Raw genomic sequence first — 27,296 nt, 5'->3', positions numbered from 1 at the left:
GTATATATATTCTGATCTCCAGAATCATGAGCTGTCATTTATTAATGTAATTCTTGGTATCCTCAGATAAAGTTGTTACTGTAACCTATACAATAATGCTTAATGGAAGGTAAAAAAAAAAACAAAAAAAAAAAAACTAAAAACAGCAGAGAAGTGTCTTTTGTATAGAACAATAGATGTTCCCCTAACCGTCATGCTGTCCAAAGCAGCTCTCTACAGGTGTACCTGGATGTTTCATGACTATTAGCATTGATCTCTATGGCTGGTGTGGATCTCAAAGACCTATCATTATAGGCATGATTACTAGCTGAAAATTCAGTCATAGCAAAGAAGTGGACATTTTATAAGGAAAACAAGTACTTTGTGTAATATATTTTAGCTTTCCTTGAAAGTGTCTGTGTTAAAATGAGAATAATCCAAATGTGCCTACTGCTCAAAAAAGTGCAAGGCCATTATCAGGCAATTGTCATATCCTGATCATTTGCTATCTTGTTTCACAGGATTAAAGCCACAGAGACTGCCATGGCCAATTGGAAACAAAAGTCCTAACTTTAATTAGATATTGGTTGAAAATGTTCAATCATGGTGGATTTGTACTGCCTTAATCAGTAAGCCACTCCCCATCTCCCTCCTGCATAAAATAAGGACAAAAATGGGAGTAGCTTTTATTTTAAGACTTCATAGGCCACTCATGGAGAGTGTACTTTTTATCTTAAAGGTTTGATTTAAAGTACAGCTGAGTTGACTATATAATGAGTGCAAAATCCTCTCAGTTTCCACTTCTTCAAAAAGCCTGGAGATACTGCCATTTATTGAAATGCATGCTGTGGTACTGTTAAACTACTTTGTTTATGTTTTGCTTTGGTTTTGTTTTAATCCTATTTCATTCTGTACCCCACATTAGATTGACATTACTGTAATATTTCTTCATTCATGCATGCACACTCAGTAGATCCCTTCATTCATTCATTCACACTCTGTAGATCCTGGCCATTTCTTGTACTTATTCCTTTATAACTGTGCACAAACCCCTCCCTTCTTACTCAAAGTTTTCCATTACCGATTTACTTTCTGTATCTCTTCGTTAATTATTGCTACACACCAATTTCACAGTTTTGATCTACTTAAATTATCTCATCATCTGTCTGGGGACTTCTTTATTTTTATTTCATTTTTCAGGTTGGAGAAATGTCTCCTCTCCATTTTTAACATTTCTTTCTTCTGACCTGGCTACATACCACCTACTGCATGGGGAATTTCTGAATATAACTGGGTAAATATGGCTTTTCCTTCCTAGGAGTCCCATTACATGATATGAGAGGTCATTATTAATCTATATCACTATATCACTATATTTCTTGGGATAGTTATGTCTTATTACTTGTATCCTGGAAAGACTTTAACTATTCCTTGTGCTCATATCAATTTTCAAAGTGAAAACTTATTGAAAGAAGTAGTTATTTTCTGAACTTCACAACTAATAGGTTAGCTAAGATGGTGTAATTCAAATAACAAACACACAATTGATAGTCCTTAAGTCATGGATTTCTAAAGCATCTAAGATGTAATTAAGTCTTGCATATGAAGAAAGAGGGATTGGAATCATTAATGTTGCTGGCAGCTAAGCAAAAATCTGTTTTGTTTGGTTTGGTTATGAACAGATTTACTTCTTCCAAATTTGTATTTTTTTACTACTTGATTGGGTTTTCCAGAGTCAAATAGCGTATGCAAAGAACTGATTTTGTTAAAGTATTTGCACATAGCTTCATATATATATATGGGAAAATAAAAAATGAATAATTCATAGATGTTTCAATGACAGGACTAGAAAATTCTATTTCAATCATTAAAAAAATTATGACAAAAGGGCAGTGACATTTTTAATGCCCTTTGAGTGACATAGCAAATATTCTAATGAGAACCACACCCTACATGTCTGTTATACAGTTATAACATTCTCATTTTCATACATATAGTATTTAAAATGCCGTGGACACGTGCAAATTCAAATGTGCCATGGAACTTTTAAATACATCACTATGTGAAAATCATGGAAAATAATATTACTTAGCAAACACAATTGGGAAACATTTCTATAAGGAAAACTTGATATCGCCTTAATGCTGTCTGACATTCATTAGATTTATCCATTTAAAGTCTTTTATCTCTGAGCAATTTGATGTTAATGTCACAGTGTCACTTACCATCTTTCAGAATAGTTTCTCGCTCTGTACCATCTATCTTCTGCCGGCCAATTAGGAAACTGGTGGTATCAGCAAAATAGATATAATTGGTTTCTGCATGAAAATCTAAAGCTCGAGGGTTTACCAGATTTTCTATGGGGATCATGTATTCATCAGCAATCTTGGTGTTCAAGTCCATTCCTCTAACAATTCCTGGGCGTCCTTTGCCATAAAAGAGGAACAGTTCATTCTTTGGTCCTAGAGAAGAAAGATTAAAAGTATAAACATTTTATGTGATCTAATCTTCTTATACAGCATAATGCCACCATTTAATTAACTGAAACAATTAAATTTGTTCAATTCAAAACTAAACATTAAATTCAAAAAATACTTCAAATGTATTTTGATACAAGAAGACTAGCTAGTTGCATTGCTTTAATTAAAACAGAAATCACTTCAGTGAATAGGCTTCACTCCGTTAATTATTCTTTTGTCTGTAATTGTACAGTGAAAACATGACAGATCATTGAATAACTTGTAACGTGTGAAATGGACATTTATTAAAACATCCAGTGCATTTAATTTTATAATTCATTACCCCTTTTGCGATATTCAGTGTAGCATCTGTTATGCTAAAACTTCAGAACAATTTAAACATACCCCTCCAGAGTTTTTAATCTATAAATTGTCAAAAACAAAAAGACACATGGAATATTACACTCACTCATCTGAATACGTTACAATTGTTAGAAAAGGTGATTTACTCTTTTAAGAAATGATCTCAGATGCCAAGTAGTGTATCATTTTTTTCTTTGCATGTTAATTAGAATGATAGAAGCTAATTGTATCTGCCCATAACTGCTGTACTAAACAAGGCTTATCAAAACAATAGCTAAAATAATAAAAACAGACACAAATATTATTCCCCTCCCCCACAAGTAATTGTCTTGAGTTAAAAAATATTCAAATTGGGGCTGGGGATATGGCCTAGTGGCAAGAGTGCCTGCCTCAGATACACGAGGCCCTAGGTTCGATTCCCCAGCACCACATATACAGAAAATGGCCAGAAGTGGCGCTGTGGCTCAAGTGGCAGAGTGCTAGCCTTGAGCTGGAAGAAGCCAGGGACAGTGCTCAGGCCCTGAGTCCAAGGCCCAGGACTGGCAAAAAAAAAAAAAAAAAAAAAAAAAAAAAAATTCAAATTAAGTTGAATCATTCTTTCAGACTATAAGACTCAATAAGCCTATCTAAATTACCTGGCTCATCCCAAATAAGTAAAAAATGATAGTATTTTATGTGATAAGGATATGAAAGTGATATTGAACATTATTTTTAAAATTATAAAATACTTAGGTTTTATTGGAGAAACACATATGTATTGAGATTCCTACAAAAGTAAAATAAGAAATTTGATAACCAATAAAAGGTCACTATTCACAAAACTAATGCCTGAATATTAATTTATATTGATACTTGATACATTTCCTTTTTCTTTTTTTCCAGTCTTGTGTCTTGAACTCGGGGCCTGACCACTGTCTCTGGCTTATTTTTGCTCATGGCTTCTTTTTGCTCAAGGAAGCAAATACATGCAAGAAACTAATATAATTTTTAAGAAGATTAACAGAGGAAACCATGACATCCTTACAAAAACACAAGTTGTTGCTATGAAGAAGATAGAGACAAATTGGATACTGTGAGCCAGTTATAATAACATTTAAAATAATGGTAGTTGTAGTTAAGTAGTGCAAGCTCATGCCTCTAACCCTAGTTACTCAGGAGGCTGAGATATGAGGATCACAGTTCAAAGTCAGCTCAAGAAACACAAAACTGATTCACCAGCCAAAAACAAACAAACAAGAAAAACAGGAATGAGACTTGCTCAATGCCAGTGTGGCAGAATGCAAGCCTTGAAGAAAAATGTCAAGGCACTGAGTTCAAGCCCCAGAAATAAACAAAAAGAAAAATGGCATTAGGGAGAAAAAGACCAAAATTGCTCACAAAGATATCATATTATTATGCCATTCTATTATATTTGATTATGAAAGGCCCAATGAAGTTATTCATTTGGGTGCAAATAAGAAATTGTAGACTTTTTAAAAACATTTAGGGATTTTATTTAAACAAAGAGTAATAAACTACTGTCATATTTCAAAGCAATATATATATATAGATTACATATACAGATTATATAAAGATTATATAGAACATACATACATATATACACACATGTGTGTATATATAATAAAAATATACATCATATATATGATATCTATTTATCTATGATGTTTAATTTTTTTTACCTGTCCTTGAGCTTAAACTCAGGGCCTGAGTATTGTCCCTGGCTTCTTTTTGCTCAACTGTAGCACTCTACCACTTGAGCCGCAGCACCACTTCTTGCTTTTTCTCTACATATGGGGCTGAGGAATCAAACTCAGGGCTTTATGTATGTGAGGCAAGTAGGCCATATTCCCAGCCCTTCAGAAGTGTATTTCATAAAGCTTCATAAAATTGTTGAAGAGATTGATATTTCATTATCATTAATTATTATATCATTATTTTCTTGTGCCAGTCCCGGGGTTTGAACTCAGTGCATGGGTATTGTCCCCAGCTTCTTTTTGCTCAAGGCTAGAACTCTAACACTTGAGCTACGTGCCACTTTTGAGTTTTTCTACATATGTGTTGATGAGGAATTGAATCCCAAGGCTTCCTGTGCTCAAGGCAAGCACTCTACCACTAGGCCATATTCCCATTCCTATTATCATTTTTATTTTACTTTAGATAACATTCAATCCATGCAGTACATTTCAGTCCCCGGTGATACTGGATAAAGGCAAGCCTTGTTATTTGTGAATTTCTGTTGAACCAAATAATTCTAAAAAGAGCATACAGTTTCAGGTGAGAGACATCTGGCAATCTATGCATATAATCCATTGATTCCAAAGCGCTATTTAAGAAGTTTTAAAAAGAATACTTCTAAAACTGTTCTAAAAGTATAGTCAGCTAAAGTTTAGTCACATTCAGGTGTAGTAACTCTACAACCTGGTCAATTTCCAATCCACATTATTCTAAAAGAAAACACGACACTGATTATTTTGGAGGGGGGTCAACAACAACAGCAAAAACCCTGTCTCATACATACTTGCAGACAAATTTCACCTGATTAAATATCATGTTATTATTGACACTGCTGTTGCTAATTAATACAAAAGCGTATTATGCAGAAGTTGTAGCTACTGGCAAAACATTTGATTTTAGCAACATACTTTTGCATGACCTGCCATCACTACCCAGGTTGAAGCCAGTCCTGCAGCGACAGGTCCGTGTTTTGTAGCTGCTGCTGAGCAGACAAATGTGTGAACATCCCCCTGGCAATCCATATGGATCAGCTTCACATGCATGGCTTCTGACTACAACAATAAAAAAAAACAGCACATTTGAAATTCTCCAAAGACTAAATATGTGCATTAGCTTGTCAAAACTTTTACAATATAAAATTAGAGAATCCTGGCAAAACTTATATTGTCTAACATTTAGCACTATTTTGCAATAAGAAAAAAAAATGTGGAGAAGTAGTAGATATTTTCTGAATTCCTCCTAAGGTTACATTTTAAAAACAATTCCGTGAGATATAATGAGTGTGAATTATTTTAAACTGTTCACCGGCAAACAAAATGAATGTATCATGATCCTTGGTACACATTTCTTGTATTTACTTAAATTAAAATTTATATAAGGTTAAAGAATACATAAAACATTACATTGAAAAAATCTAGGATAGGTAGTTAGGCAAAGAAAGCAGTTCCTTTTTAACCATATCACTGAATTCATAAACTAGAAGAAATATAATTCATCATTTCCTGTATTCTGTTGAAAAATGATGAAAATGTATTCTTAAATTTAGAATTCTAAGGCCATTTTGCTAGTGTATTGTGTGTGTGTGTATGTGTGTGTGTGTGTGTGTGTGTGTGTATGTTCCTAATTGTCTAAAGATGGAGTTTCCTATGAGGAAATTATGCATTAGGAATATGTTTAAAGAGTATTTACAATCAAAATGAAAAAACAAACAAACAGGAAAACGACTGGCTGAAGAGAATAACTAAGATTCAAAGAGAAAAGATTATACAGAGTAGTTAAAAGATTAAACCCTCAAAAAATTAAACTCTCAAAAAGAATCCAACAACTCAGTAAATGGGCTAATGAGATAGAGAGAGTCTTCCCAGAAGAAGTGAAAATGAAGAGCTGTTCAACATGTTTGGCCATAAAGGAAATGCAAATCAAAACAACACTGAGATCCCACCTTACTTCAGTGAGAAAACGCCATGATCAAGAAAACAAATGATAATACATGCTGGCAAGGATGAGGCCAAAGGGAACCATAAGCAATAGTTGGTAGGAATGTAAACTTGTTCAACCACTCTGAAAGCAGCACAAATGTGTTTAAAAACTTAATCCTCAAATCACTTTGATCCAGCCACACCAAAGATTACAAACCAGGATATAGTAAAGCCACCGACACAGCCATGTTTATTGAAGCATTATTCAAATTAATAGAATTAGTCTAGATGGCACTTAATGAATGGATCAAGAAAATGTGACATATGTTCATGGAATTTTACTCATCATCACTTTTGCTTTCTCCATTGGGTCACACCTGTCAGCATGGATATGTGAGATTCCTCTACTTGGAACAAAATATTTAACATAAATTACCACAGCAATCCTTCAAATAGATCCCCATTTCTCTGCTCAATCTCGCATTCACATTTCTCCAAGTATTATGACTATTTCCTCTAAATTTCCTTGTCTCTCAGATCTTTCCTAATAAGATTTTCACCATCTTTACTGGCTTTGTCAAGTCCAAAAATTAATTCAATTTAACAAGTTCTGTCTCAGTTTCTTCTTTGAGAACTTCCAATTCTTCTTTCTAAACTCTTGAAATGCCCCAGTATCATGATTCACAACTGTAATTTTCTTCATCTGAATTTACTTCCTTCATGCCCCAAGTCATTGGCATAACTTTAGAAGTTATCCTTTTGAAATCAATCCCAAATCAATTAACCCGTATTTGGCTTCCCCACTGAACTTGAAAGCATTGTCATGCATATTCACATAACATTTAAAAATTTAAAAATTAAAAATTAAGTTTTTCCAGTCTCAAAAAGAATCCAATTCTAATTATCCTGGCAACGTTATTGCAATTTTTGATCCTTCTTAACTTTATACCTCACATCAAATACCTTAGAAAACCCTATGATGTCACTTACAGGTATGTCTTGAATTTAAATATATTTCACTACTTTTACAACTATTACTTTGGTATGATTCAAAATTCTCTCATATCTTTCACCCTGCTCTCTATCCATAGATCGCTGTCATATTTACTCTTTACAAACATCATTCAGATCATGTAATTAATCTGCCTGATACTTCCTGAGGATTTCTAATTCATTAAAAGTGTAGTCTGTACTGTAGTCTTCATGGCCCTGCTTGTTATGGTTTATTTCTTCAACATCATCTCCTACTTCTCTGTCCCTTAGTCATTCTAATCTGTCTATAAAAGCACTGTTGCTGCTCCTTGAAAAATATAGACACTGTCTTTCCTCATGGCCTTTGTGCTTCCCCATGCAGTCTCTTCAAGCACTGTAAGTCTTTACCAAATACCATATTTTCAAGAACTCCTGTATTCAAAATAAAAGTAAAAATTCTCTCATCTCCATATGCCTTACATTTCTTATTTATTTATTTTATTTGTATATTATAAACTGCTTTCTAAGATAATACAGAATTTACCTAGGTTTTTAATATTACCTTCAGTAAGTTGAAAAATCTCATAAAGTCAAAATAACATTTTGTCTGTTTCACTTACAACCCTATTCCTAGTATATATAGAATAGTCTTTGCACATAGTAGATATCCATGAATAATTAAAAGATAAATTTTAGTATCAAACACTGAATATCATTACTATAAAATTCAAGACAGAATTTGCTGTAAACATATATGTGATAATAAACTGCCTCGATTCAATCTATCTATCTATCTATCAATCTATCTATCTATCTGTATATATACATATATACATGTATATAAAACATTTAGGCATTAATCTAGATTAGTTTCCACTTGCATCATAAATATAGGAAGATGAAGATGAAAATATAGAGGGGGTAATTATTTCTCCCCCCTTACACACATACAATGACTGAACTTAAATTGGACTGTTGAAAATATCACGAATGTACTATTTTTTTAAAAAATTTTGACAGAAAAAATTAGGAAAAATTATTTTTAATGAGCATTTGTTTAAAGGCAGTTTAGATGTTCAATCAGTAGAACAGAGTGGCACTATCAAACACTGCTTAAATATTGCAAGATCACTAGATTTGACATTTGTCTCTCAAAATAATAGCGCAAAAGGAAAAAAAAAAGGAGTCTTAGCATTTGCGTTTTCTGCCTACATACATCACTATTGAAAGCTCCTTCCCAGTCTAAATTGAACCATCATTTCAAGCCTATGGTTGTAGAAACGACTCACTGGGAAGTGAATAATTTGTCATTCAGACTTGAGAAAGGAGCTCTCTTCCATTTTATGAAGCAGACATGCACATATTCGCCTTCAAAACAGAAAATTTACGACTTATACTCTAACACCACACAAAAGCACAAGGACTGTATTCTCATTCAATATACCATTTTGAAGGTTATGAAGAAAGTCTTAAAGCTTACCCATTGGTTGCAATCTTTTTTGATAGATTCGAATTCCTCGAGCACTCTCCATTCTAACTAATGAGTGAATATCAGTGCCATTAAAACGGTTTATTCTTATGATATTGAAGTTATCTGAATTGGTTGCATATAAATAGTCTTCAAACACACTTATTCCATAAAGATGTCTAACCTATAAAGAAAGTTAAATTGACTATGATTTTTAATTATGTTACTTTCCATTTGAAAGAAAAGCTGATTCTTCTTTTCTAGTAAGGAAATGATCATAGTAATAGAGTCACAAGCATGTTAAGTTCTTTGTCAAAGAATTTGACATTGTTTCTTTTTTGCTTCTGGAGAAGTTAACATAATATATAATTGGATGTTAATACTTGCAAATGTCTGGGAAAGAATTTTATTGGTTGGTCATTAAGAAAACAATTTTTGTTGCTATTTTTCAAAGACCAGTGAGAAGCAAATTTCAAGCATATTTAATAATATGCTATGTCACTGTTACATATAATTTGTGAAATTTTAGGGGCTACTTGTTCATGTAGTTATGGATATATAGGCTCTGCAAGAAAAGGTATGCTTGTGCAAAGACTCAGGAAAATCATCTTTGAAAATGAGTTAAGGTCAAAACCTATTTTTCATAATGTATGATTACATTAATATTTGTTCAGACATCATTAAGATATATGTGTGTATGTGTGTACAATAACTAAAAATAAAACTCAGAAGCCATTTTATTCTCAAAGGTTACTACTACTAGTAGTGGTTTATTTTAGCAGTGTGGAGAATTAAATTCAAAGACTTGCTCTTGCTATGCCATTACTTGACCACTTGAGTATGACCCCAGCACATTTTCCTTTTCATTTTAGGTAAAGTTCACATATTTTTCCATAGGTCACATGGGTGATGATCTTCCTGACTTCCTCTTGATCTCTGCTTCCCAAATATCTAGGATTACATGTGTGAGTCATCATAACAAACTGTTCTAACTCTTATACTTAATGGTGAATAGAGCTGATTTCTTTCAGAAGAGTGTGTGTGTGTGTGTGTGTGTGTGTGTGTGTGTGTGTGTACGTATATAATTAAATTTGCAGTAGAACTCTTCTTTGAAAAATTCCTGATAAACATCTTAAAGTCACAAAAAGCTTGCCTTTCTATGTAAATGCAGAATAAAATAGAGAAAGAAGTTATGGACAAGGTGGAAAAACTGTGCTTTTTTATGAATGGCTACATGTTAGATTCATTAGCATTTTTGTTTGTTTTGAGGAGTCAGTAGTGAGAGTTGAACAAAATCAAATGTTTTACCACTTGAGCCGTACTCTAGTCCCTTTTGCTTTTTTCTCATTCTTTTTATTTTATTTGGTGGGAGGTCTGTTTTGGGGTTTAATCTCTGAGCTGGGACACATTTCATCTCAAGGCTAGTGCTTTACCACTTTGAGCTACAGCACCACCTCAGGTTTTCTGGTGGTTATTTTGAGATAAGTCTTACAGATGTTCTTGCCCTGGCTGGCTTTGAACCACAATCCTTAGATGTCAGCCTCCTGAATAGTCCTTTTATTTTTTGAATAGGGTCTCATATTTATGTTCAAGTCAGCCTGGACTCCTTCCCTTGTGGCTGGAATACCACTGCATACCACTGCTAGATATTGATTGACATAGGAATTTATGGACTTTAGTCCAGGTTGGCCTCAAACTATGGTCTTTCTGGTCTCTGCTGTCTGAATAATTAAGATGTAAGCTACCATGCCTCACCTTTACATATTCTTATACTTAGTTTATAATTGCTCTGGTTTATGGTATGTTGAAGTTGACAACTGATTCGCTGTGGAAATAGTGATGAGAGGTGTTTGTTACTATTTTTATAGTTACTTTTATGCAGTGCAAATTGGAGTTAAGAGATAAGTTGATCATAAAAATACTTATGGAATAAATTACAAAAATTTCAGTTTTCAACAGGAAAACTTGCCAACTCTATACTTTAAGCAAAAACATTTTATATGATATATTTCTAGGAAATGTAACTCATTATTTCTCTTCCGGGTCTTCACATGTGAGATGTGACAAAAAATCATCTTTTGCATGTTGCTTTTGGGATTGTGTCTAGTTTCTTCACGTGTGTGCTAGTAATGGAAAATACGAATTAACATGGGACATTATTCATGGTAAAACACAAATAGTCTTTTTTTAAAAATTGAGCTACTTCACAGTGATTATGTATGTTTATTGTGAGGGAGGGATGTATGTGGCTCTGAATACCATTTCCTTCATTACTGACATTAGTCAAAAAAAAATACCTTATAGCCTGACTTTGCTTTGTGCTTCTCTTTCCATTGATATCATGCATATTTTGCTCAATATGTGGTACCTTTCCAATGGGAATCTATGGTTGAGGCAGAATCACATTGTCCTTTATAACACTGCTAATTCACTTCTATATAGCTATAATATACCTAACAGGAGGCAAAGTAGGCAACTCATGAGAATACAAACTATTTTGGTTCAGTAACAACTAAATTTCATTCAACAGGACTTTGCATTTTTTGTTTCTGAAAAAGGACCTCTTTTCTATAAAATAAGCCTTTTGATGTCTCTCCTGCTAATTACCCCTAACAGTAGTGGGAGCATCACACAGTAGCTGATGGACCACTCTCAACTTCAGCATAAGTCTATCAAATAATAGATCCTTATTGGGACACTTAGTGCCAAACTGCATATGTTTAGGTAGAAAGTAAGACACAGGCAGTAGAAATACAGGAGTCAAAGAATAATTCAAAACTTCATGTGATCTTGAAAGGTATTTTCCAAGTTACATTCAAATTTTAATCCTTTTAATCCAACCAAATAAAAAGTTTCATTTGGACCATTTTAGATGTAAGGTAAAAAGTTTGTTATGTTTTGTTTTGTTTTTGTTAGGAGAGCTGAGTGCAAGAGGAGAATAATTGGTCTCATTTTTAACACTGGGTAGTTTATTCTTTCTAACCACTTAGATTAGTGCATATGCTTGTTGAGGAAGGGGAAAAGTCATTTTTTTTTTTTTTTTTTTTTGGCCAGTCCTGGGGCTTGGACTCAGGGCCTGAGCACTGTCCCTGGCTTCTTTTTGCTCAAGGCTAGCACTCTGCCACTTGAGCCACAGCACCACTTCTGGCCATTTTCTGTATATGTCGTGCTGGGGAATTGAACCCAGGGCCTCATGAATACGACTCAGGCACTCTAGCCATTAGGCCATATCCCCAGCCGGAAAAGTCATTTTTAAAGTTGACTGAAGAGTAAAAGTCTCTTTAAAAAAGAATTACAGAATAGACCAGTCATATTTCACAAAATATAAAAAAAAAAGATTCACACATTTCAGCTTCATAGACTAAAACTCTCACTTAACACTAGGATTTGAAACAAGTACACTAATGAATAGGGAATATTTCTATGTAGAAAGTTCATTAGGGGTTTAATGATCATTGTATGAAAAAATCTTGTATTTCAGCAAGGAAAAACTTCTTGCATGCGAGGAAATCAATGTACTTGGAAACTTGCACAGAATTCTCACTTTAGGAAACATTCAAATAAATAAAAATATGCAACTTTTTTCCACCCTATTAAATAACCAGGAAGCTTTGATGATCAGGCATTTGTACTTGTTAGCAAAATATCTTCGATGCACAGAGGAGAGAAGATAGTACAATACCCCATGAATAAACCATTCAAATTAGTTTGTAGTAAGTAGGTCATAACATCTGTCCTATTTCAATATATTTCTTTCTTGCTAGTACAACTTTTTTTTAAGTACAACTTCTTTTATGTTTGTTGGTTTGTTTGTTTTCAGTAGAGAGAGGAGGCAAGGTAAAAGCCATCTCCAGTATCACAGAAATTTTACTACTTCACTCTGCAGGCAACACCTTTTCAGATAAAACATACAGTTTTACAATCATTACAGCTTGACTTCATAAGATATTTACAACAGAGAAAACTTTAGTCTTCTTCATAGTTTTATGCTATATTTCATTATCTTTGTTGCATTTCCCCACAACATTGTACTTACATGTCTGCCTTGAATGATTGTATGTCTATTTTTTCCTTCATAGTCCACGACTCCCACAAAGTCCAAGTAAAGATCTACCCAATAAACGAATTTGTTGACTAGGTCTAGTGCCAGTGCAGCTGGCTGCTCTGTCTTGGAATCAATTATCCTTGTTCTGTTCATCCCATCCGTGTCACATCTTTCCACTTTGGCCACATTCCCATAGTCAGTAAAGAAAAGTTTTCTGTTGAAAGAAAACTAAATGTTAAAGTGAAGGGGAGAAAAAGCATATTTGATGGAGCCATCTGTAAAAACCAGAACTTTTCTTTCTAATTTATTTCAGTAGTTACATCTGTTAGCCTCCCATAACCGTTTTCATATACTATCACTCATAAACAGAGAAATCTGCTAATGAATATTGCAGGGCATAAGGGAGCAGGTTAACCAACAACTGTAAAATTTCCTCAGAGCAAATGACTGTGTTATGTTTATTTTTATATTAGGAAGAATATTGCTCTACACCTCGAAGAGCCAGCATACATCTACCACATTCAGTACAAGCTTCAGAAGTGAGCCAAACCACCCAGCCAGTGCACAGGAGCTATCAGGCTTTATTTTCAACCTGCTTTTCAAATAGCCCAGTAATTGTGTGTCTTCTATAAAAGATATTTTTTTTGTGGTACTCAGTGATTCTGTAACTAGTAGAGAATTGTAAACCTAGAATGAAATAAAGTTGATGGAAAAACAAAAGTGATATTTTTAAAACACAAGTAATCTCTCAAACCTATCTCTAATTTTCCCAAATATTCATAAAAATTTATAAAGGAAATTAAAAGACTTGCTCCTCATTTTCTCTTGTTATGCTTTGAAAATATTCTTAAGAAAAGTTGTTAAACTCGGAGACAGTTAAATCCTTCCATGCAGCATTAAAAGTGTCTGTCAAAGGTATAAATGCAGTGTCTAAATTTGATCAGTACTGACAAAGCTTAGTACACACTAATCAATTTCAATTACTCTAGTAATATTTAACAAGATTGCCATCATAAGTCTAAATTACATTTGTAAATAGAAGACCATCTTGCCTTGATTTAAACACAATCTCAAGAACAATCCAATTTATGGTGATTGAGCAAAATTAATATTAAGTAGAGTATAGAATATCTGATTTTGCAAAGTTGCAGAATTAGTTTTGAGTTGTTTTTCTAAACATATTTTGCATTATTAAGTAGTATGGGGCTAAGAAGTACTATTGAAAATGTATAATTCAGCTGTTTATGCTTAGGAGACTTTGATTAATTCTCAAACATTAATGAACACTGTTATATGAAAGCACAAATCATATTTTACTGAGCACATACTTCCCCAGATGATCTAGAGTGAAAAATTTATCTCAATAAGGTAAATATGAATTTTAAGTGACAGTCCATTTGATTAGACTGCTTTTATTATTAGTAAACAGCAAGTTAACAAACTTAAGATGATGAAATGCTTTATTGTCTTGCTAAAATCTTTTACAATGTCAGTGTAGTTTGGTCTGCTCCTTTCTTTCTCTACTTTCCTTAGTTATGAGAGAAATTTGTCCCTACTTAACTTTCTGAAAGGAATACAGAAACTTATCATAGAACAGGATTGTGTTTCACATATTTAATCCTAACTATTTAGAAGGTTTATATTTGATGATCATTGTTCAAAGCCATACTAGACAGAAAAGTCCAAGAGGATATTATATCCAGTTAACTAGAAAAATGTCAGAAGGGGGGATGTGTTAATACTATAACATCAACTTTGAATGAAAAATCAAGTAAGAGTACAAGGCCTGTAATCAAGTGCCAGCACACACACACACACACACACACACACACACACACACACACACACACACACACACTACATACACACACACAAATAGAGAGGAAATCAGAATCTGTCATTCTTTTCACAAGAGGCTTTCCTTTTCATCTTCCTCTTCTAATATCATAATTAATTAATCTCTTTTGCTATTCCCCTTCTCTATTCATGTAATTTTAGAGAAGTAAAATGGAGATCTTGTGTATATAATTGGAATTTGACATGAAGAGTTGGAGATGATGGTACATGACCAAGTATGTATTAGGTGCTACATAGAAAATTTGTGTAGATTAGACTTCGTATAGCTTTGTATAAAGCTAGAGATGACCGTGCTGTACATGGCATTAAGAGGAAAAATTAGTGCATAGGCAGACTTCTCTTAAGTCATCTTGAGATAGCTCAATTGGGTATGATTCACAAAGAAACAAAGAGAATCATGCCTAGATAGGATTCATAGAGATCAGCTGTTGGAGTGGGAATTAAAGGACCAAGGAAGATCATAGGTTATAGATAACAGAAATTAATTTATGCCCAAAAGAAAAAGGTTGCAGGAGAAATTATTAGATCAACTGATTATCTCAACCATTTCACAAAGAAAAAAATACAAACATCTTTTAAGGAAATATCACTGAATTGGATTTTATGAAAGTATGAATTGTTTTGATACTTCTATTTGGGATACTTATTATTGAGGATGTGTGGACTAGATAAGGATGAACAGCAAATGTAAGTCACTCTTATGACTTTTTTCAGTGATATTGAACTTTGATGGGTGGAACAAGGCAGACAATTTAGTTATGTACTCTAGTATATGATAAAGTTGTCTGCAGTAACTCTTTCTGGTTAAATTTCAGCCAGGCATGGAACACATACATATGTAGATGTATGAATGGTTGATCAAAAATTTACTTTGCATTCAAGCATAAGGTCCAAACAAAAGAAAACAACAACAGTAATAAAATGGAAAACAGAATCCAAGATGACTTGCAGTATATAAAGAAGCATATGAATATACTGTGCTAGAAAAAATTCATTGTAGCACAGTTTTGTTTTGTTTTACACCAAATTGAATTTCTCTGATTGCTGAATACTGTCTATTGTGAGCTCTATTCACTTTTAATTGAAATACAAGAAATTGGAGAGTTTTAAGGATAATGACAACGTGGCCATAAAGTTGCAACAAATACCTATTACCACATAATTATATACTTTTCCATGTGGCTTGTTACCATTCTTGTTTCATTTAACTTTACAAGTTCCTGTTACAGTGAACAGCTTTAATCCAAGGATATTCTCACTTAAGAAACCAAGGCTCCATTGGTTTGTGCTTCTAATCCTTTCTAGTTATTCCTATTTTATTTTAGCAGATATTTGATGTTCTCATGGAATTTTCTAGAAATAAACTGTAAACAGTGTGACCCTTTACAGCCAAATACTTCTGTATGCATCTCCTAAGGACAAGGACATTGCATTCCATAATCATAGTGCATCTATTGTAATCAATATTTTGAAAGTATTTATATTGGGTATAGTTCTAACTCAAGTTTGGCTTACTGACCACTAATGTTTCTAAAGTAATTTTGTTATTGCTCATAAAGTACTTCAGGCTCGTACCTTGCTTTTAATCATATTCTCTCTAGATATTTAAAAATCTGAAATAGTTTTTCTTATCCTTTCTTTTTTGTTTCTGATTTTAATGTTTCTACACTCTCAGTATGAGTTGCATTGAAGAGTATCTCAATTTACATTTGCCCCACTCTCTCATGATTTGATTATGCAATGCCATTTTAATTGAAATGGTTTTACCCTTTATTACTACAGAGCTTTGAGCTGAGAAATAGTGGGGAATTTATAGTCAACTTTAGAAATCCTATAAAAAGGGAGCACAGTAGGTGATTGGGGATTTCATTCATCCCATCTCAGCCAGTGATTGTTGAACTTTTGACTTAATTTCTGTGGTCCTCACTCTTCTTTACATCATACCTCCTGCTAGGAGTCAAATACTCATGAAGTCCGTGGTATAGCATAACACCAAACTGTGAAATCCATAGTGATTTGTTGAAACTACTCCCAATTCTGCTTTGTATCTTGTTTGTCACTTTGACATTTCTGTTCAGTGTTCTTAATCATAACTTTTCATTACAAAGTAAGAAGTTAATTATAGAAAAATTTCTATCCTCTTGTTTTACATTTATTTTTGAATGCCATTCAATTCAATTTTAACTAACATAAGCATTAAAAGGGAACAACTCTTCTTTTTTCACTTTACGGTGTTAACAACTCACTATTGAAAGAAACACTTATTCCAAATTTTCAATTATTCATTCATTTATTCATATATATATATATATATTTTTTTTTTTTCTAACCAGGGCTTGGACTGTGGGGCTGAGCACTGTCCCTAGCTTCCTTTTGCTCAAGAGTAGCACTCTACCACTTGAGCCACAGCACCACTTCCAGCGTTTTCTGTTTATGTGTTGCTGAGTAATCAAACCCAGGGCTTCATGAATGCTAGGCAAACACTCTACTGTTAAGTCACATTCCCAGCCCCTATAGGAGCTTTCTAGTAAATAGTTATCATTTTGGAGTCATTATCTCATATGTAAGAAACTGATTTTTTTGAGACAGTGTCTTTTGAGTATTGGTATATTTTCATGACATAAATAAAAAATCACAAAGGCAACATTCACAGTGACAGAACATTATACTTACACAGTTGAGGCTCCTGTCATCCAAATATTTTACAGCAAAGTCACTGCTAAACACACTGACATACTAGAACATGCAAGTTTTTACTTGATAAAAGAAAGAGTTGCTGCCTGTAAGCCTAACTACTCAGGAGGCTGAGATCTGAGGATTTGGTCGAAGCCAGCTTGGGAAAGAAAGTCTACGAGAATCTTAGTTCCAATTAACCATCAGAAAATCAGAAGCTGAGCTATGGCTCAAAGTGGTGGAGCAGCCGTCTTTTTTATTACACATGTCTTTATTGCTTCTTGTTCATACAATACAGGTAGATAATATATACATAATAAACTCAGGAAGTGTATCAGGAATAATTTACAAAGTTCAAAAGTCGAGTTGTCGTGGGCTGGAAATATGGCCTAGTGGCAAGAGTGCTTGCCTCGTATACATGAGGCCCAGGGTTCGATTCCTCAGCACCACATATACAGAAAATGGCCAGAAATGGCACTATGGCTCAAGTGGCAGAGTGCTAGCCTTGAGCAAAAGGAAGCCAGGGACAGTGCTCAGGCCCTGAGTCTAAGCCCCAGGACTGGCCAAAAAAAAAAAAAAAGTCGATTTTTTTTTTTAATTCCTATTTAATTAGGACCACTCAGTACTACACGGCTTCCATCAGTGTCATTTAAAAGTGATAGAGGGGATGATAGAGCAGTAGTCTTGAGTGGAAAAGCACAGGAACAGTGCCCAGGCCCCTTAGTTCAAGCTCCATGACCACCAACAACAAAGGAAGTAAGAATTACTATTTTACTGTGGCACTAATTTAGAATTCAAAGACAAAGTAGGAATTAAATACATCAGAGATTTGTTGTACATATCCTTCAATAGCATAGGCACCCATGTTTTTCTCACTATCCTTATCTTTTTTTTTTCTTTTTTTTCTGGTCATATGGCTTGTTCTCTGGGCCTGGGTACTGTCCCTAAGCCCTTTAGCTCAAGGCTAGCAAACACTCTATCACTGGAGCCACAGTGTCACTTCCTGGTGCTTATTTAGAGAGAAGAGCCTCAGGAACTTTCCTGCCTGGTCTGCCTCTGAACTGAAATATTCAGATCTTAGCCTCCTGACTAGGAATTCAGGCATGAGCCACCAGTGCCTAGCATCCTTACCTTTTATATTTTGGTTATAACATAAAAATGGATTCTAACCAGGTGTCCATCATGGCTTATGCCTGTACTTTCATCCACTCAGGAAATGAGATCTGAAATTGCAGTTTAATGCATGCCAGGGCATGTAAGTCTTTAAGACCCTTATTCCCAATTAACCACCAAAACAAAAAAAGCAAAAATGAAAGACAAAACAAACAAACAAATAAACAGGAAAAGAAAAAGCTGTAAGTAGAGCTCTATCTCAAGCGGTAGAGTATTTGGCTTGAGCAAATACTCAGGGACAGCACCCAATACCTGAGTTCAAGTTCTTAAACAACACACAGACACACACACACACACACATGCACTTGCACACCCATACAACAATAAATAAATAAAATAATTTAGAAATGTTCAAAATTATGTACCTTAAATCTCATATTAGTCTTTTGAAAGATGAAGGTACAAATGAAGTTATAGCAAATGAGAGCTAGCTGAAATGGGAGTGAGGTACAGAATTAGGGCTTGTACAGGGTCAGATTTAAATATACATACTTCTGATTAGGGTGAGAAAATTTGCTATGTTCCTGTGACCCAGCAAGGTCACTGTTGGAATGTATCCCATAGAAAATAAATAAATCCACACTAAAGCTACAAGCACAAAAATGTGCACTGCAGCATTGTTTACCATAGACAATATATAGAATCAATGCAGATGCTTCTCAATGGAAAATTGATGGAGAAAACGTGATGCATATGCAGAATGGAATTCTACACTTCCATCAGAAAGAATGATATTGTAAGATTCATAAGGAAATGGAAATGCTTGGGAAAAAATGTATTAAGTGAAGTAAACCAGACTCGAAAGAACACAGATCGCATGTTTTCCCTCATTTGTTGTAATCTAAAATATGCCCATGAATCTACAAGTAACCACACTGGATGATAAAAAAAAAAAACCCACAATTTGACATGATGAATTATACCAAACTCTAGAGACTCACACAGAAAAGAGTGAAATAAAACAATTTCTTGTTTGTATTTCTTGGAGTTCATTTTGATAAGCATCATTTTATATAGTTATGACTATATAAAATATAGCTATATATGCATATAGCTATTGAGCCCTGTGATTCTCTCCTAAGCATGCCCTCCTTTGGTCTCACAAAGGCTCAATACCTTTGTGCAAATAATCGTATAAAATGATGTTTATAAGCTGGGTACTGGTGGCTCATACCTGTAATTCTAGCTATTCAGGACCCTGAGATCAGAGGTTACAGTTTCAAAACCCTTCTTGGCAGGAGACTGGGATAATCTAATGTCCAATTAACAGCTCAAAAACTAGAAATGGAGCTGTGGCTCAAACTGGTAGACCACTAGACATATGCTAGACCTCTGGTACAGCACCCAGGCCCTGAGTTCAAGTCCCAGAACCTCAAAAAAAAGTTCTCAAAATGAACTCCAAGAAATGGAAAAAAGTGGTCATCAGTTATTTTGCTTTTTGGTATCTTTTTTCTTTGTTTCTTCTTTGTTGTTTTTGTTTTCTGTACTTTTTTCTCATATGTAAATTTATCTGTTTGCAGGAGGATAAGGGGAAGCACAGAAATGGTGGGATGAAGGTGAGAAAATGCAGCCGTGATACTAGATAATATGTTGAAAATGAACTCTATAACTACTGTGTTAGCATTTCCCTAGCCTCAGGTCCTCTGCTCCTCCTACTATCCCTCAGATCCACCCATAATGAGCCACTCCTACTCACTACCTAACTACTTCCCCTTTTACCCCCAGAGAGAGAAGCTGCCACCTGGATTAGGTGCAGATGCCATGTAGCTCCCTCTCCCGTGGGAACTATGGCCCCACTAAAAAAACCTCCTTATGAACCTTCTTCTCCAGCCTGTGATTATCTCTGCATGGTCCTTTGGGATGGCCGATACCTATGCTTTCATACTGGATAGGTGGTAAGAAGGAAAAAATCTGGGGGAAAGTGGGAAAAGGGGAAGATGGGAAACTGGGGAAGATTTGATGATGTTCAAAAAGAGATATACTCATTACTTATATCACCTTTAAAATAATGATACAAAAATAAAACAAAAGGAAAATACTCTATGTTTAAAAACCATGTACTGGGGCTGGGGATATGGCCTAGTGGCAAGAGTGCTTGCCGTGTATACATGAGGCCCTTGGTTCGATTCCCCAGCACCACATATACAGAAAACGGCCAGAAGTGGCACTGTGGCTCAAGTGGCAGAGTGCTAGCCTTGAGCAAAAAGAAGCCAGGGATAGTGCTCAGGACCTGAGTTCAAGGCCCAGGACTGGCCAAAAAAAAAAAAAAAATCCATGTATGGATGCTTTTAACTACATGCCTCTCTATTTCAAATAAATAAAGTATGTATTAAATATTTATTACTAAGATTCTAAAATGCAATTGCAAATCTGAAAAGGTAATGAGTCTTTCTCATAACAAGTTTAAGTTAACATTCTATTAGCTCCTCCTACTTAAGTCCTGTGGATAATAAACAAAGCATTTTCTCTGTCCAGCTAAGATTCTTCAAGAGAGTTACTTGATTGATTTTTCCATGTTTAGCATTTTCACTTTTGTTGTTTGAAAAGTGTCTCTTGTTCCCAGTTTTTGGTTTATACATAAACAGACAGACATTAAATGTGACATGCAGTTTCCTACTCTCTGCTTGCTATTCTTTATTCTGGAAACATCCAACTACTGATTGTTCCAATGGTGTTTGTGTATTGGATATGTCAGGAAGTATAAAAATTCATCCAACATCCTTATTTGCCTAATCTGCCCCACTAAGTTAGCATTCCTGACAGCAGCAGCCCTATGTGTGATACAATGCCATTTTTGTCTTTCATTCTTTTCAATTAGATTACAATTAACATGTGGCCACAAGTTAAGTCTTAGGCTTGTCTCAGTTACTAAGAATTTCTGTTTTCAATAATTTAGACTGAGTTATAAAACTCCTGTGGAAGGTAGCTATACTAAATGGTAAGGTAAACTGGCAGAGGGGAGATTAGAAAAGAATATTTAAGGCTGTGTGCAAAAATCACAAAGCTATGACACAGAGAGGAGAAAAGAAAGACACCACAACTTTATTATTCTTTATTAAGGAGTTCTCCTGGCCTTGAGGAGTTTATCTTGATTTCCTATCTTGGTGTGGGAGCTCAAGAGAGCACCAGTATCTTTCTAAGAGATTTATATTTATTTGCATTAGTTACAGCTGATTTTGGTATTTGGAAGTCAAAATAACATGAGTCACCTAATACATTATGTAATGCTGTGCTGAAATATATTATATAATATTGTGCTGAACAACACTAACTGTTCAGCAAAACCTTATAAAAGTTTCAACCAAAAATGTATCATGATATTTTGGAAAATAGTATATATTAAAATGTCAACTAAGAAATGATTTTTATAAGGTTGTAATCCTCCTATTACTCTCTTTTGGCACCAGGTCACTCCAAAAAAACATAATCTTAACAAGAAAAACATCTTAAATTTTTTTCTCAACTGTCCATAAAATTACAAGAAAGAATATCAATAAAGAATGGCAACTAAATGGCAACTACAAACACACACACACACACACACACACACACACACACACACACACACACACACAGAGCCAGGCACTGGCAGCTCATGCCTGTAACCCTAGCTACTCAGGAGGCTGAGATCTGAGTATCATGGTTATAAGCCAGCCTGGGCAGGAAAGTCTATGAGACTCTGATCTCAAATTAACGACCTGAAAACCAGGAAGTGGGTAGAGTGCTGTCTTTGAGTAAAAAAGCCCAGAGACAGCACCCAATCTTGAGTTCAAACCACATAATCAACAATAACAACAACAAAAATGATCTTTTTTCATCCTTCAAATAACATATTTCCTAATGTCATTCCCAAATCCAAGCTTATTTAATTCTCCCTGAAATTCAAATACATACAATGCAAATTTGCACTTCACCCCAGTATGGCTTCTAACTTAGTTAATTTCTGTAAATTAAAGGTGAAGTCGTATTGGAGTGAAGTAAGAATTTGTAGAGATTGCATTTGAATTTCAGGGAATTAAAAATAAGCCTTTAAGGGTCATCTTTCAATTGGCTTTTCTTTCCCATAATCACAGGGACACAAACTGATTCTGAAAGAAATGGAAACAATGTGGTGATAAAGACTTTTTTTTTCCCATTTCTTTTTGTCAAAGTGCTGTACAGAGGGATTACAAAATCGACTTTTGTAATTTTTTTTCCCCCTGCATCACGATCCCATATGTATTAAACAGTGTTTAACACTGGGGCACAGCGAGGAGGAGATTGCTCAATCAATCCCGTTTTTCACCTGAGGATGGAGTATAGTCTGTATTAGTGGAAAAATATTGGTAGTAATTAATTCTTATGTTCTCTCTATCCCCCCTTCTCATACACCCCTCTTCTCCCATTCTGCCATTTTGCTTATTTAGTACTTTTTCCCACCCTTAGTTACTCTTAATTGCAGTTGCCACATCTGACTGCCTAAAAGATAATGTTACACTGACCTAACATTTTGACTGCCAAGCAGTCCTTAATATTGGAATATAATTGAAACCATAAAAATCCTTTTGTCCAAAGCAGTTTTAGAACTTATTTTTCTCATCATTCTCACACTTGTAAATCCTTCCAAAATGTTAGTCTCAGAGAGTCCAACTCTCTCATCAAAGCTTTTCAGTATCTTTATCTATGGATAACAGCTTGGCACTTGAGGTTTGTGTCTTATGCCTGTAACTAGTGTAGCTACTCAGAAAGTTGAGATCTGATGGTTATCTTTAGGAGCCAGCCCAAGGAAAAAAATCCATTAGACTCTTACCTACAATAAAATAAAACAACAACAACAAATCTATATTGTTAGTTATCTCGGCATTAGTCCGAGAGCACTTTATGTCATGCCTCATGTTCAATACATCCCTTTTCCCAGTGTGTTGATGATGGTCCTGGAAACCACTTCTGTTGAGACTGAATGATCCTTCCACGTCCTTGCTTACTGAAAATTAGTAACTGCTGAGGTCCTATTTTCCCAGTAGCACCGTAAATCTGGGCTCTGTCACTGAGTAACAAGTCTGAAGTGGAAAATCAGATACCTCCTTCATAATAAATTCAGTATATTAGTTTTATCCAGGCAAAATCATCAGTTGCCTCATATACTGACAGTACCACCATGACCACTCATCATTAAAGAGTAATCCAATACCTTCAATTTCTTATTTTTTTTTAATTAAACCCATACTCTTGTCTTGTTGACCACTTTATACCAGGGAAGCTAGCCTTCCAATATCTGCAGAATAATTGATCCAAACTTAGTACTTCATTTCTTCAAAGTTCCATAGCCTTTTCCATAGCCTTTTATTTAATTTATTTATTAAATTTTATTTCTATAACAAATTCCAATGGTGTGTGTCATGAATAAAGACTATACCCCCACTGAAAGAAACTGTCTTCCCCTTCTATGAATACACTGCAATCCATCTTCCTACTATACCTGTCCAGGGTATTCTCACTACAAAAATTATTGGACATCAGTCAGGACCTTGTCTCCATCAATTCTGTACAGTTTTTCTACATTGCCCAACCTACAGTGTTTTGTTATCATTCCTTGTTCATTATACCTTGCATCCTTATTCACTCTGTTCTACATGTGTATACTGCAGAAGGATGGACTGGAGTCTTCCTGCCTAGAGAAGTTGGGGCATTTCAAAAGGAAACCTGTTTGTTTTCATAAACCTAAGCCAGCACTGATCTACATCCAGTTCAATTCTTTTGTCTATCTTCCTATACTTAGAAGAAAATTTCATCCCTTCTGTTTACACAAACTCATCCTTCTGAAAATACCTGGCCTCAATAATTCATCCTACTTTCTTCTGTACCTTCAGATTCTCTTTCTTGTAAATCTGACATCCTTCAAATAAATTTGCATTACTATTATTATCCTAAAATGAACATTTTCTTTGAAACCAACCTCCATTTGCAAGTTTTTCTCTCCATTCAGACATTCACATCTAAACTTCATTCAAACTGAATTCATCTTTCCTTTAATTGTTCTTCAACTCTGATTGGCCTGTTCTCTAGACCCGATGGTTTATTTTCGATTCCTGTGGAAGTTGCCAGTTATTTTTATGGGGCTAAAACATTTCCTTTTCACCATCTCATTTTATTGATCTCTTTAGCATGACATCAAGTTAATCACATCCTCATTTTTAGCATATTCTTTACTTAGCAAACACATGGTCAACTTGTATTATTTAACCTACTCTTTTTTATATTTGGTGCAATAATCTAGTTGATATTCCTAGATTCACTCTTGGCATTTCTGGGTTCTGTCATGGACAGTCTTGAAAGTGTCCATGACTATCATTAGTATAACAATGAAAATATGTACCATTCCTGATAGTGCACTACCAAGTCTGTCTTCAAAATATCATGAATATCTACATGTTTATCTGCTTCTCTGTTATTCTTTTCTAAACCAGGTCATCATCATCTTCTGACCTGATTATGTGTTGGGTAAAGGTCCCAGAAGGCTGGTGTTTGATCACTGGTCTACAAGACTTAGCAGAGGAGGTGAGGATGGGGTGTTTGGGAGAAAACAAGTTTATCGGGGGCATATGCTTGAAGGGGAATGAGGAACTCTTTTCTCTTAAATCCCCCTCTCTCTGTATGTAACTAGCCATTGATTGAAAACTCTGAGATCTGAACCAAAATAAACATTTCTTCTTCATCATATCAAGAGCTTAGGAAATTTGTTATAACAACAGAATATTAACTAACATATACCTCCTCTTTAGGGTCTCAATCCATTCTTATCATAACAATTAAATGCAGTCTACTAAAATAAAGTGCATTATATAGTATTACAACATCCCACAGATGCTAAAAAAAAAACAAAAAAAAAACAAATCAATGTAACACCCAATACCAATGGTGCGAACAATTATGTTTCTGACAATCTGGTTTTTCTAGTGATATTTTTATACTTTCCTATTTCTTTAGTTACTGGGATCTATCTACCTATCTATCTATCTATCTATCTACCATATATCTATATATCATGTGTGTGTGTGCGTGTGTGTGTGTGTGTGTGTGTGTGCGTGTGTGTATGTGTCTCCATACTAGGACTTGGAATCAGGGCCTCATTCTATTGCTTGTCTATTTTACTCATGTGTCTCTCAGATATGTCTAACCTATGTGGCTTTCAAGTTTAATTCTCAAATCTCAGCCTCTGAGTAACTAGGGCTGCATGCATGAGCCATCAGCGCCTAGCCAATTTTTCTAATACCTTGGCTATCATTTGGTTTCTAAAAAAAATCTAAGCAAGTTCCTCTTTTGTACATTACGAATATCCTATTGCTCAGTGTGAAACTGCTTTTTGCCATGATATTCTGACCGGGGCTTCTGTTAACAACATAAATGTCATTTTCTCTTTTCCCATTATCAAGTAGGTTGGCATGACATGGTCTTATGACAATTTAGGTCATCTATATTTTCCTTGTATAAGGTAAGTTATTACATGATTACAGATGCATAATTGTGTTTGAAATCTGTTAAAAATATCAATTCTAGAAGACGTGTGTGTGTGAGTGTGTGTTAGTGAACTATGGCATGACAGCCTCATATTGGACTAATAAGTCCTAAGGCAGACAGTTGAAATTGGATTAAGAAAAATAAAAAATGATAACACATTATAAAATAGAGAATGAAGTTTTCTACATTCCCAGCCTAGGTCACTGGAATTCTACTTCAAAACAAAACCATTAGTTAATAAAGCAATATTTCCTTGCTCTCTTTGTGTCACTCTTTTTATATATGGGTACCTTTGAATAATTTTCAAGTTGCTGTAAATTAGTGTATGGTTAGATTTGGGTTCTATTCTGTCTGGTCAATTTTCACTTTTCCAGACATATCCTCCATATTTATTTCATTTACCTAAAGATAGCAAACCTTTGTCTCAAAGTAATTTAGTTAATCTAATTGTATAATCTTGCAAAATTTGGCTTCATTATCTATATTCAAGTAGAATATTTATGTAATTAAATTGGATTTTAGGAACATAATACAATCTCCTCTAACAAGAATTGACTGGAAAGGTTAAATAGGAAAAGTATAACTTGCAATTATAAAATAATATAGAAAAATAAAGGGTAAAAAGGAGAAGTCAAAGAATATTTTGAGGATTCTGTGAGCAGAACTTGATTATTCATTGATTAAACAGAGACAAGAATATATATAGCAACATTCTGTACATATATATTAACTTCTTTAAATATATCAATGTAGTTTTAGTCTTGAAATTCAGGATTTGTACATGCTAGGCAAGTTCCACGGAACTATATCACTACCCCTTAAAATATATTTCTTTCATTTATTTTGCCATCAGAATTTTTTCCTCCAAAACCTCACCTACGTTATAAGTTACCAAGATGTCAATCCATTTTCTTCACAAAATGAAATTTATAGTTTGCACATATTTTTTCCAAGACCAAAGGCATTGCTATTATAGAACTCCAGGGGTTGGTTGCAGGATGCTAGCATTCAAAAGCTCATGCTAAATTTTCTTGATTCATGTGGAACAGCAAAATATTTGATGAAATATATTGGAAGTCAAAAGTTTCTATTTGAGATATGCAGAGGTGTAACCTAATTTCCACACTTAAGGAAGTCCTGTTGGTTTGTAAAGGCAT

The 27,296-nt window shown here is 34.5% G+C and overlaps 1 protein-coding gene across 1 annotated transcript in view; it reads right to left on the bottom strand.

Annotated features, from left to right (window-relative positions):
- The window catches only part of Lrp1b (LDL receptor related protein 1B), a 1,711,024-nt gene that overhangs the window by 682,929 nt on the left and 1,000,799 nt on the right, over window positions 1-27,296 (bottom strand). The window contains exons 8-11 of the mRNA XM_048345540.1: window positions 12,931-13,153; window positions 8,907-9,078; window positions 5,444-5,587; window positions 2,205-2,441 (exon numbers count right to left, since the gene is read on the bottom strand). Of these exons, the coding sequence (XP_048201497.1) occupies window positions 2,205-2,441; window positions 5,444-5,587; window positions 8,907-9,078; window positions 12,931-13,153 (776 nt within the window). The remainder of the gene's footprint in view (window positions 1-2,204; window positions 2,442-5,443; window positions 5,588-8,906; window positions 9,079-12,930; window positions 13,154-27,296) is intronic.

Source organism: Perognathus longimembris, chromosome 4 (genome assembly GCF_023159225.1).
Source record: "Perognathus longimembris pacificus isolate PPM17 chromosome 4, ASM2315922v1, whole genome shotgun sequence".
NCBI classification, from domain to species: domain Eukaryota; kingdom Metazoa; phylum Chordata; class Mammalia; order Rodentia; family Heteromyidae; genus Perognathus; species Perognathus longimembris.
The sequence above is the reverse complement of the archived record's forward strand: the minus strand, read 5'-3'. Positions and strand labels throughout refer to the sequence as shown.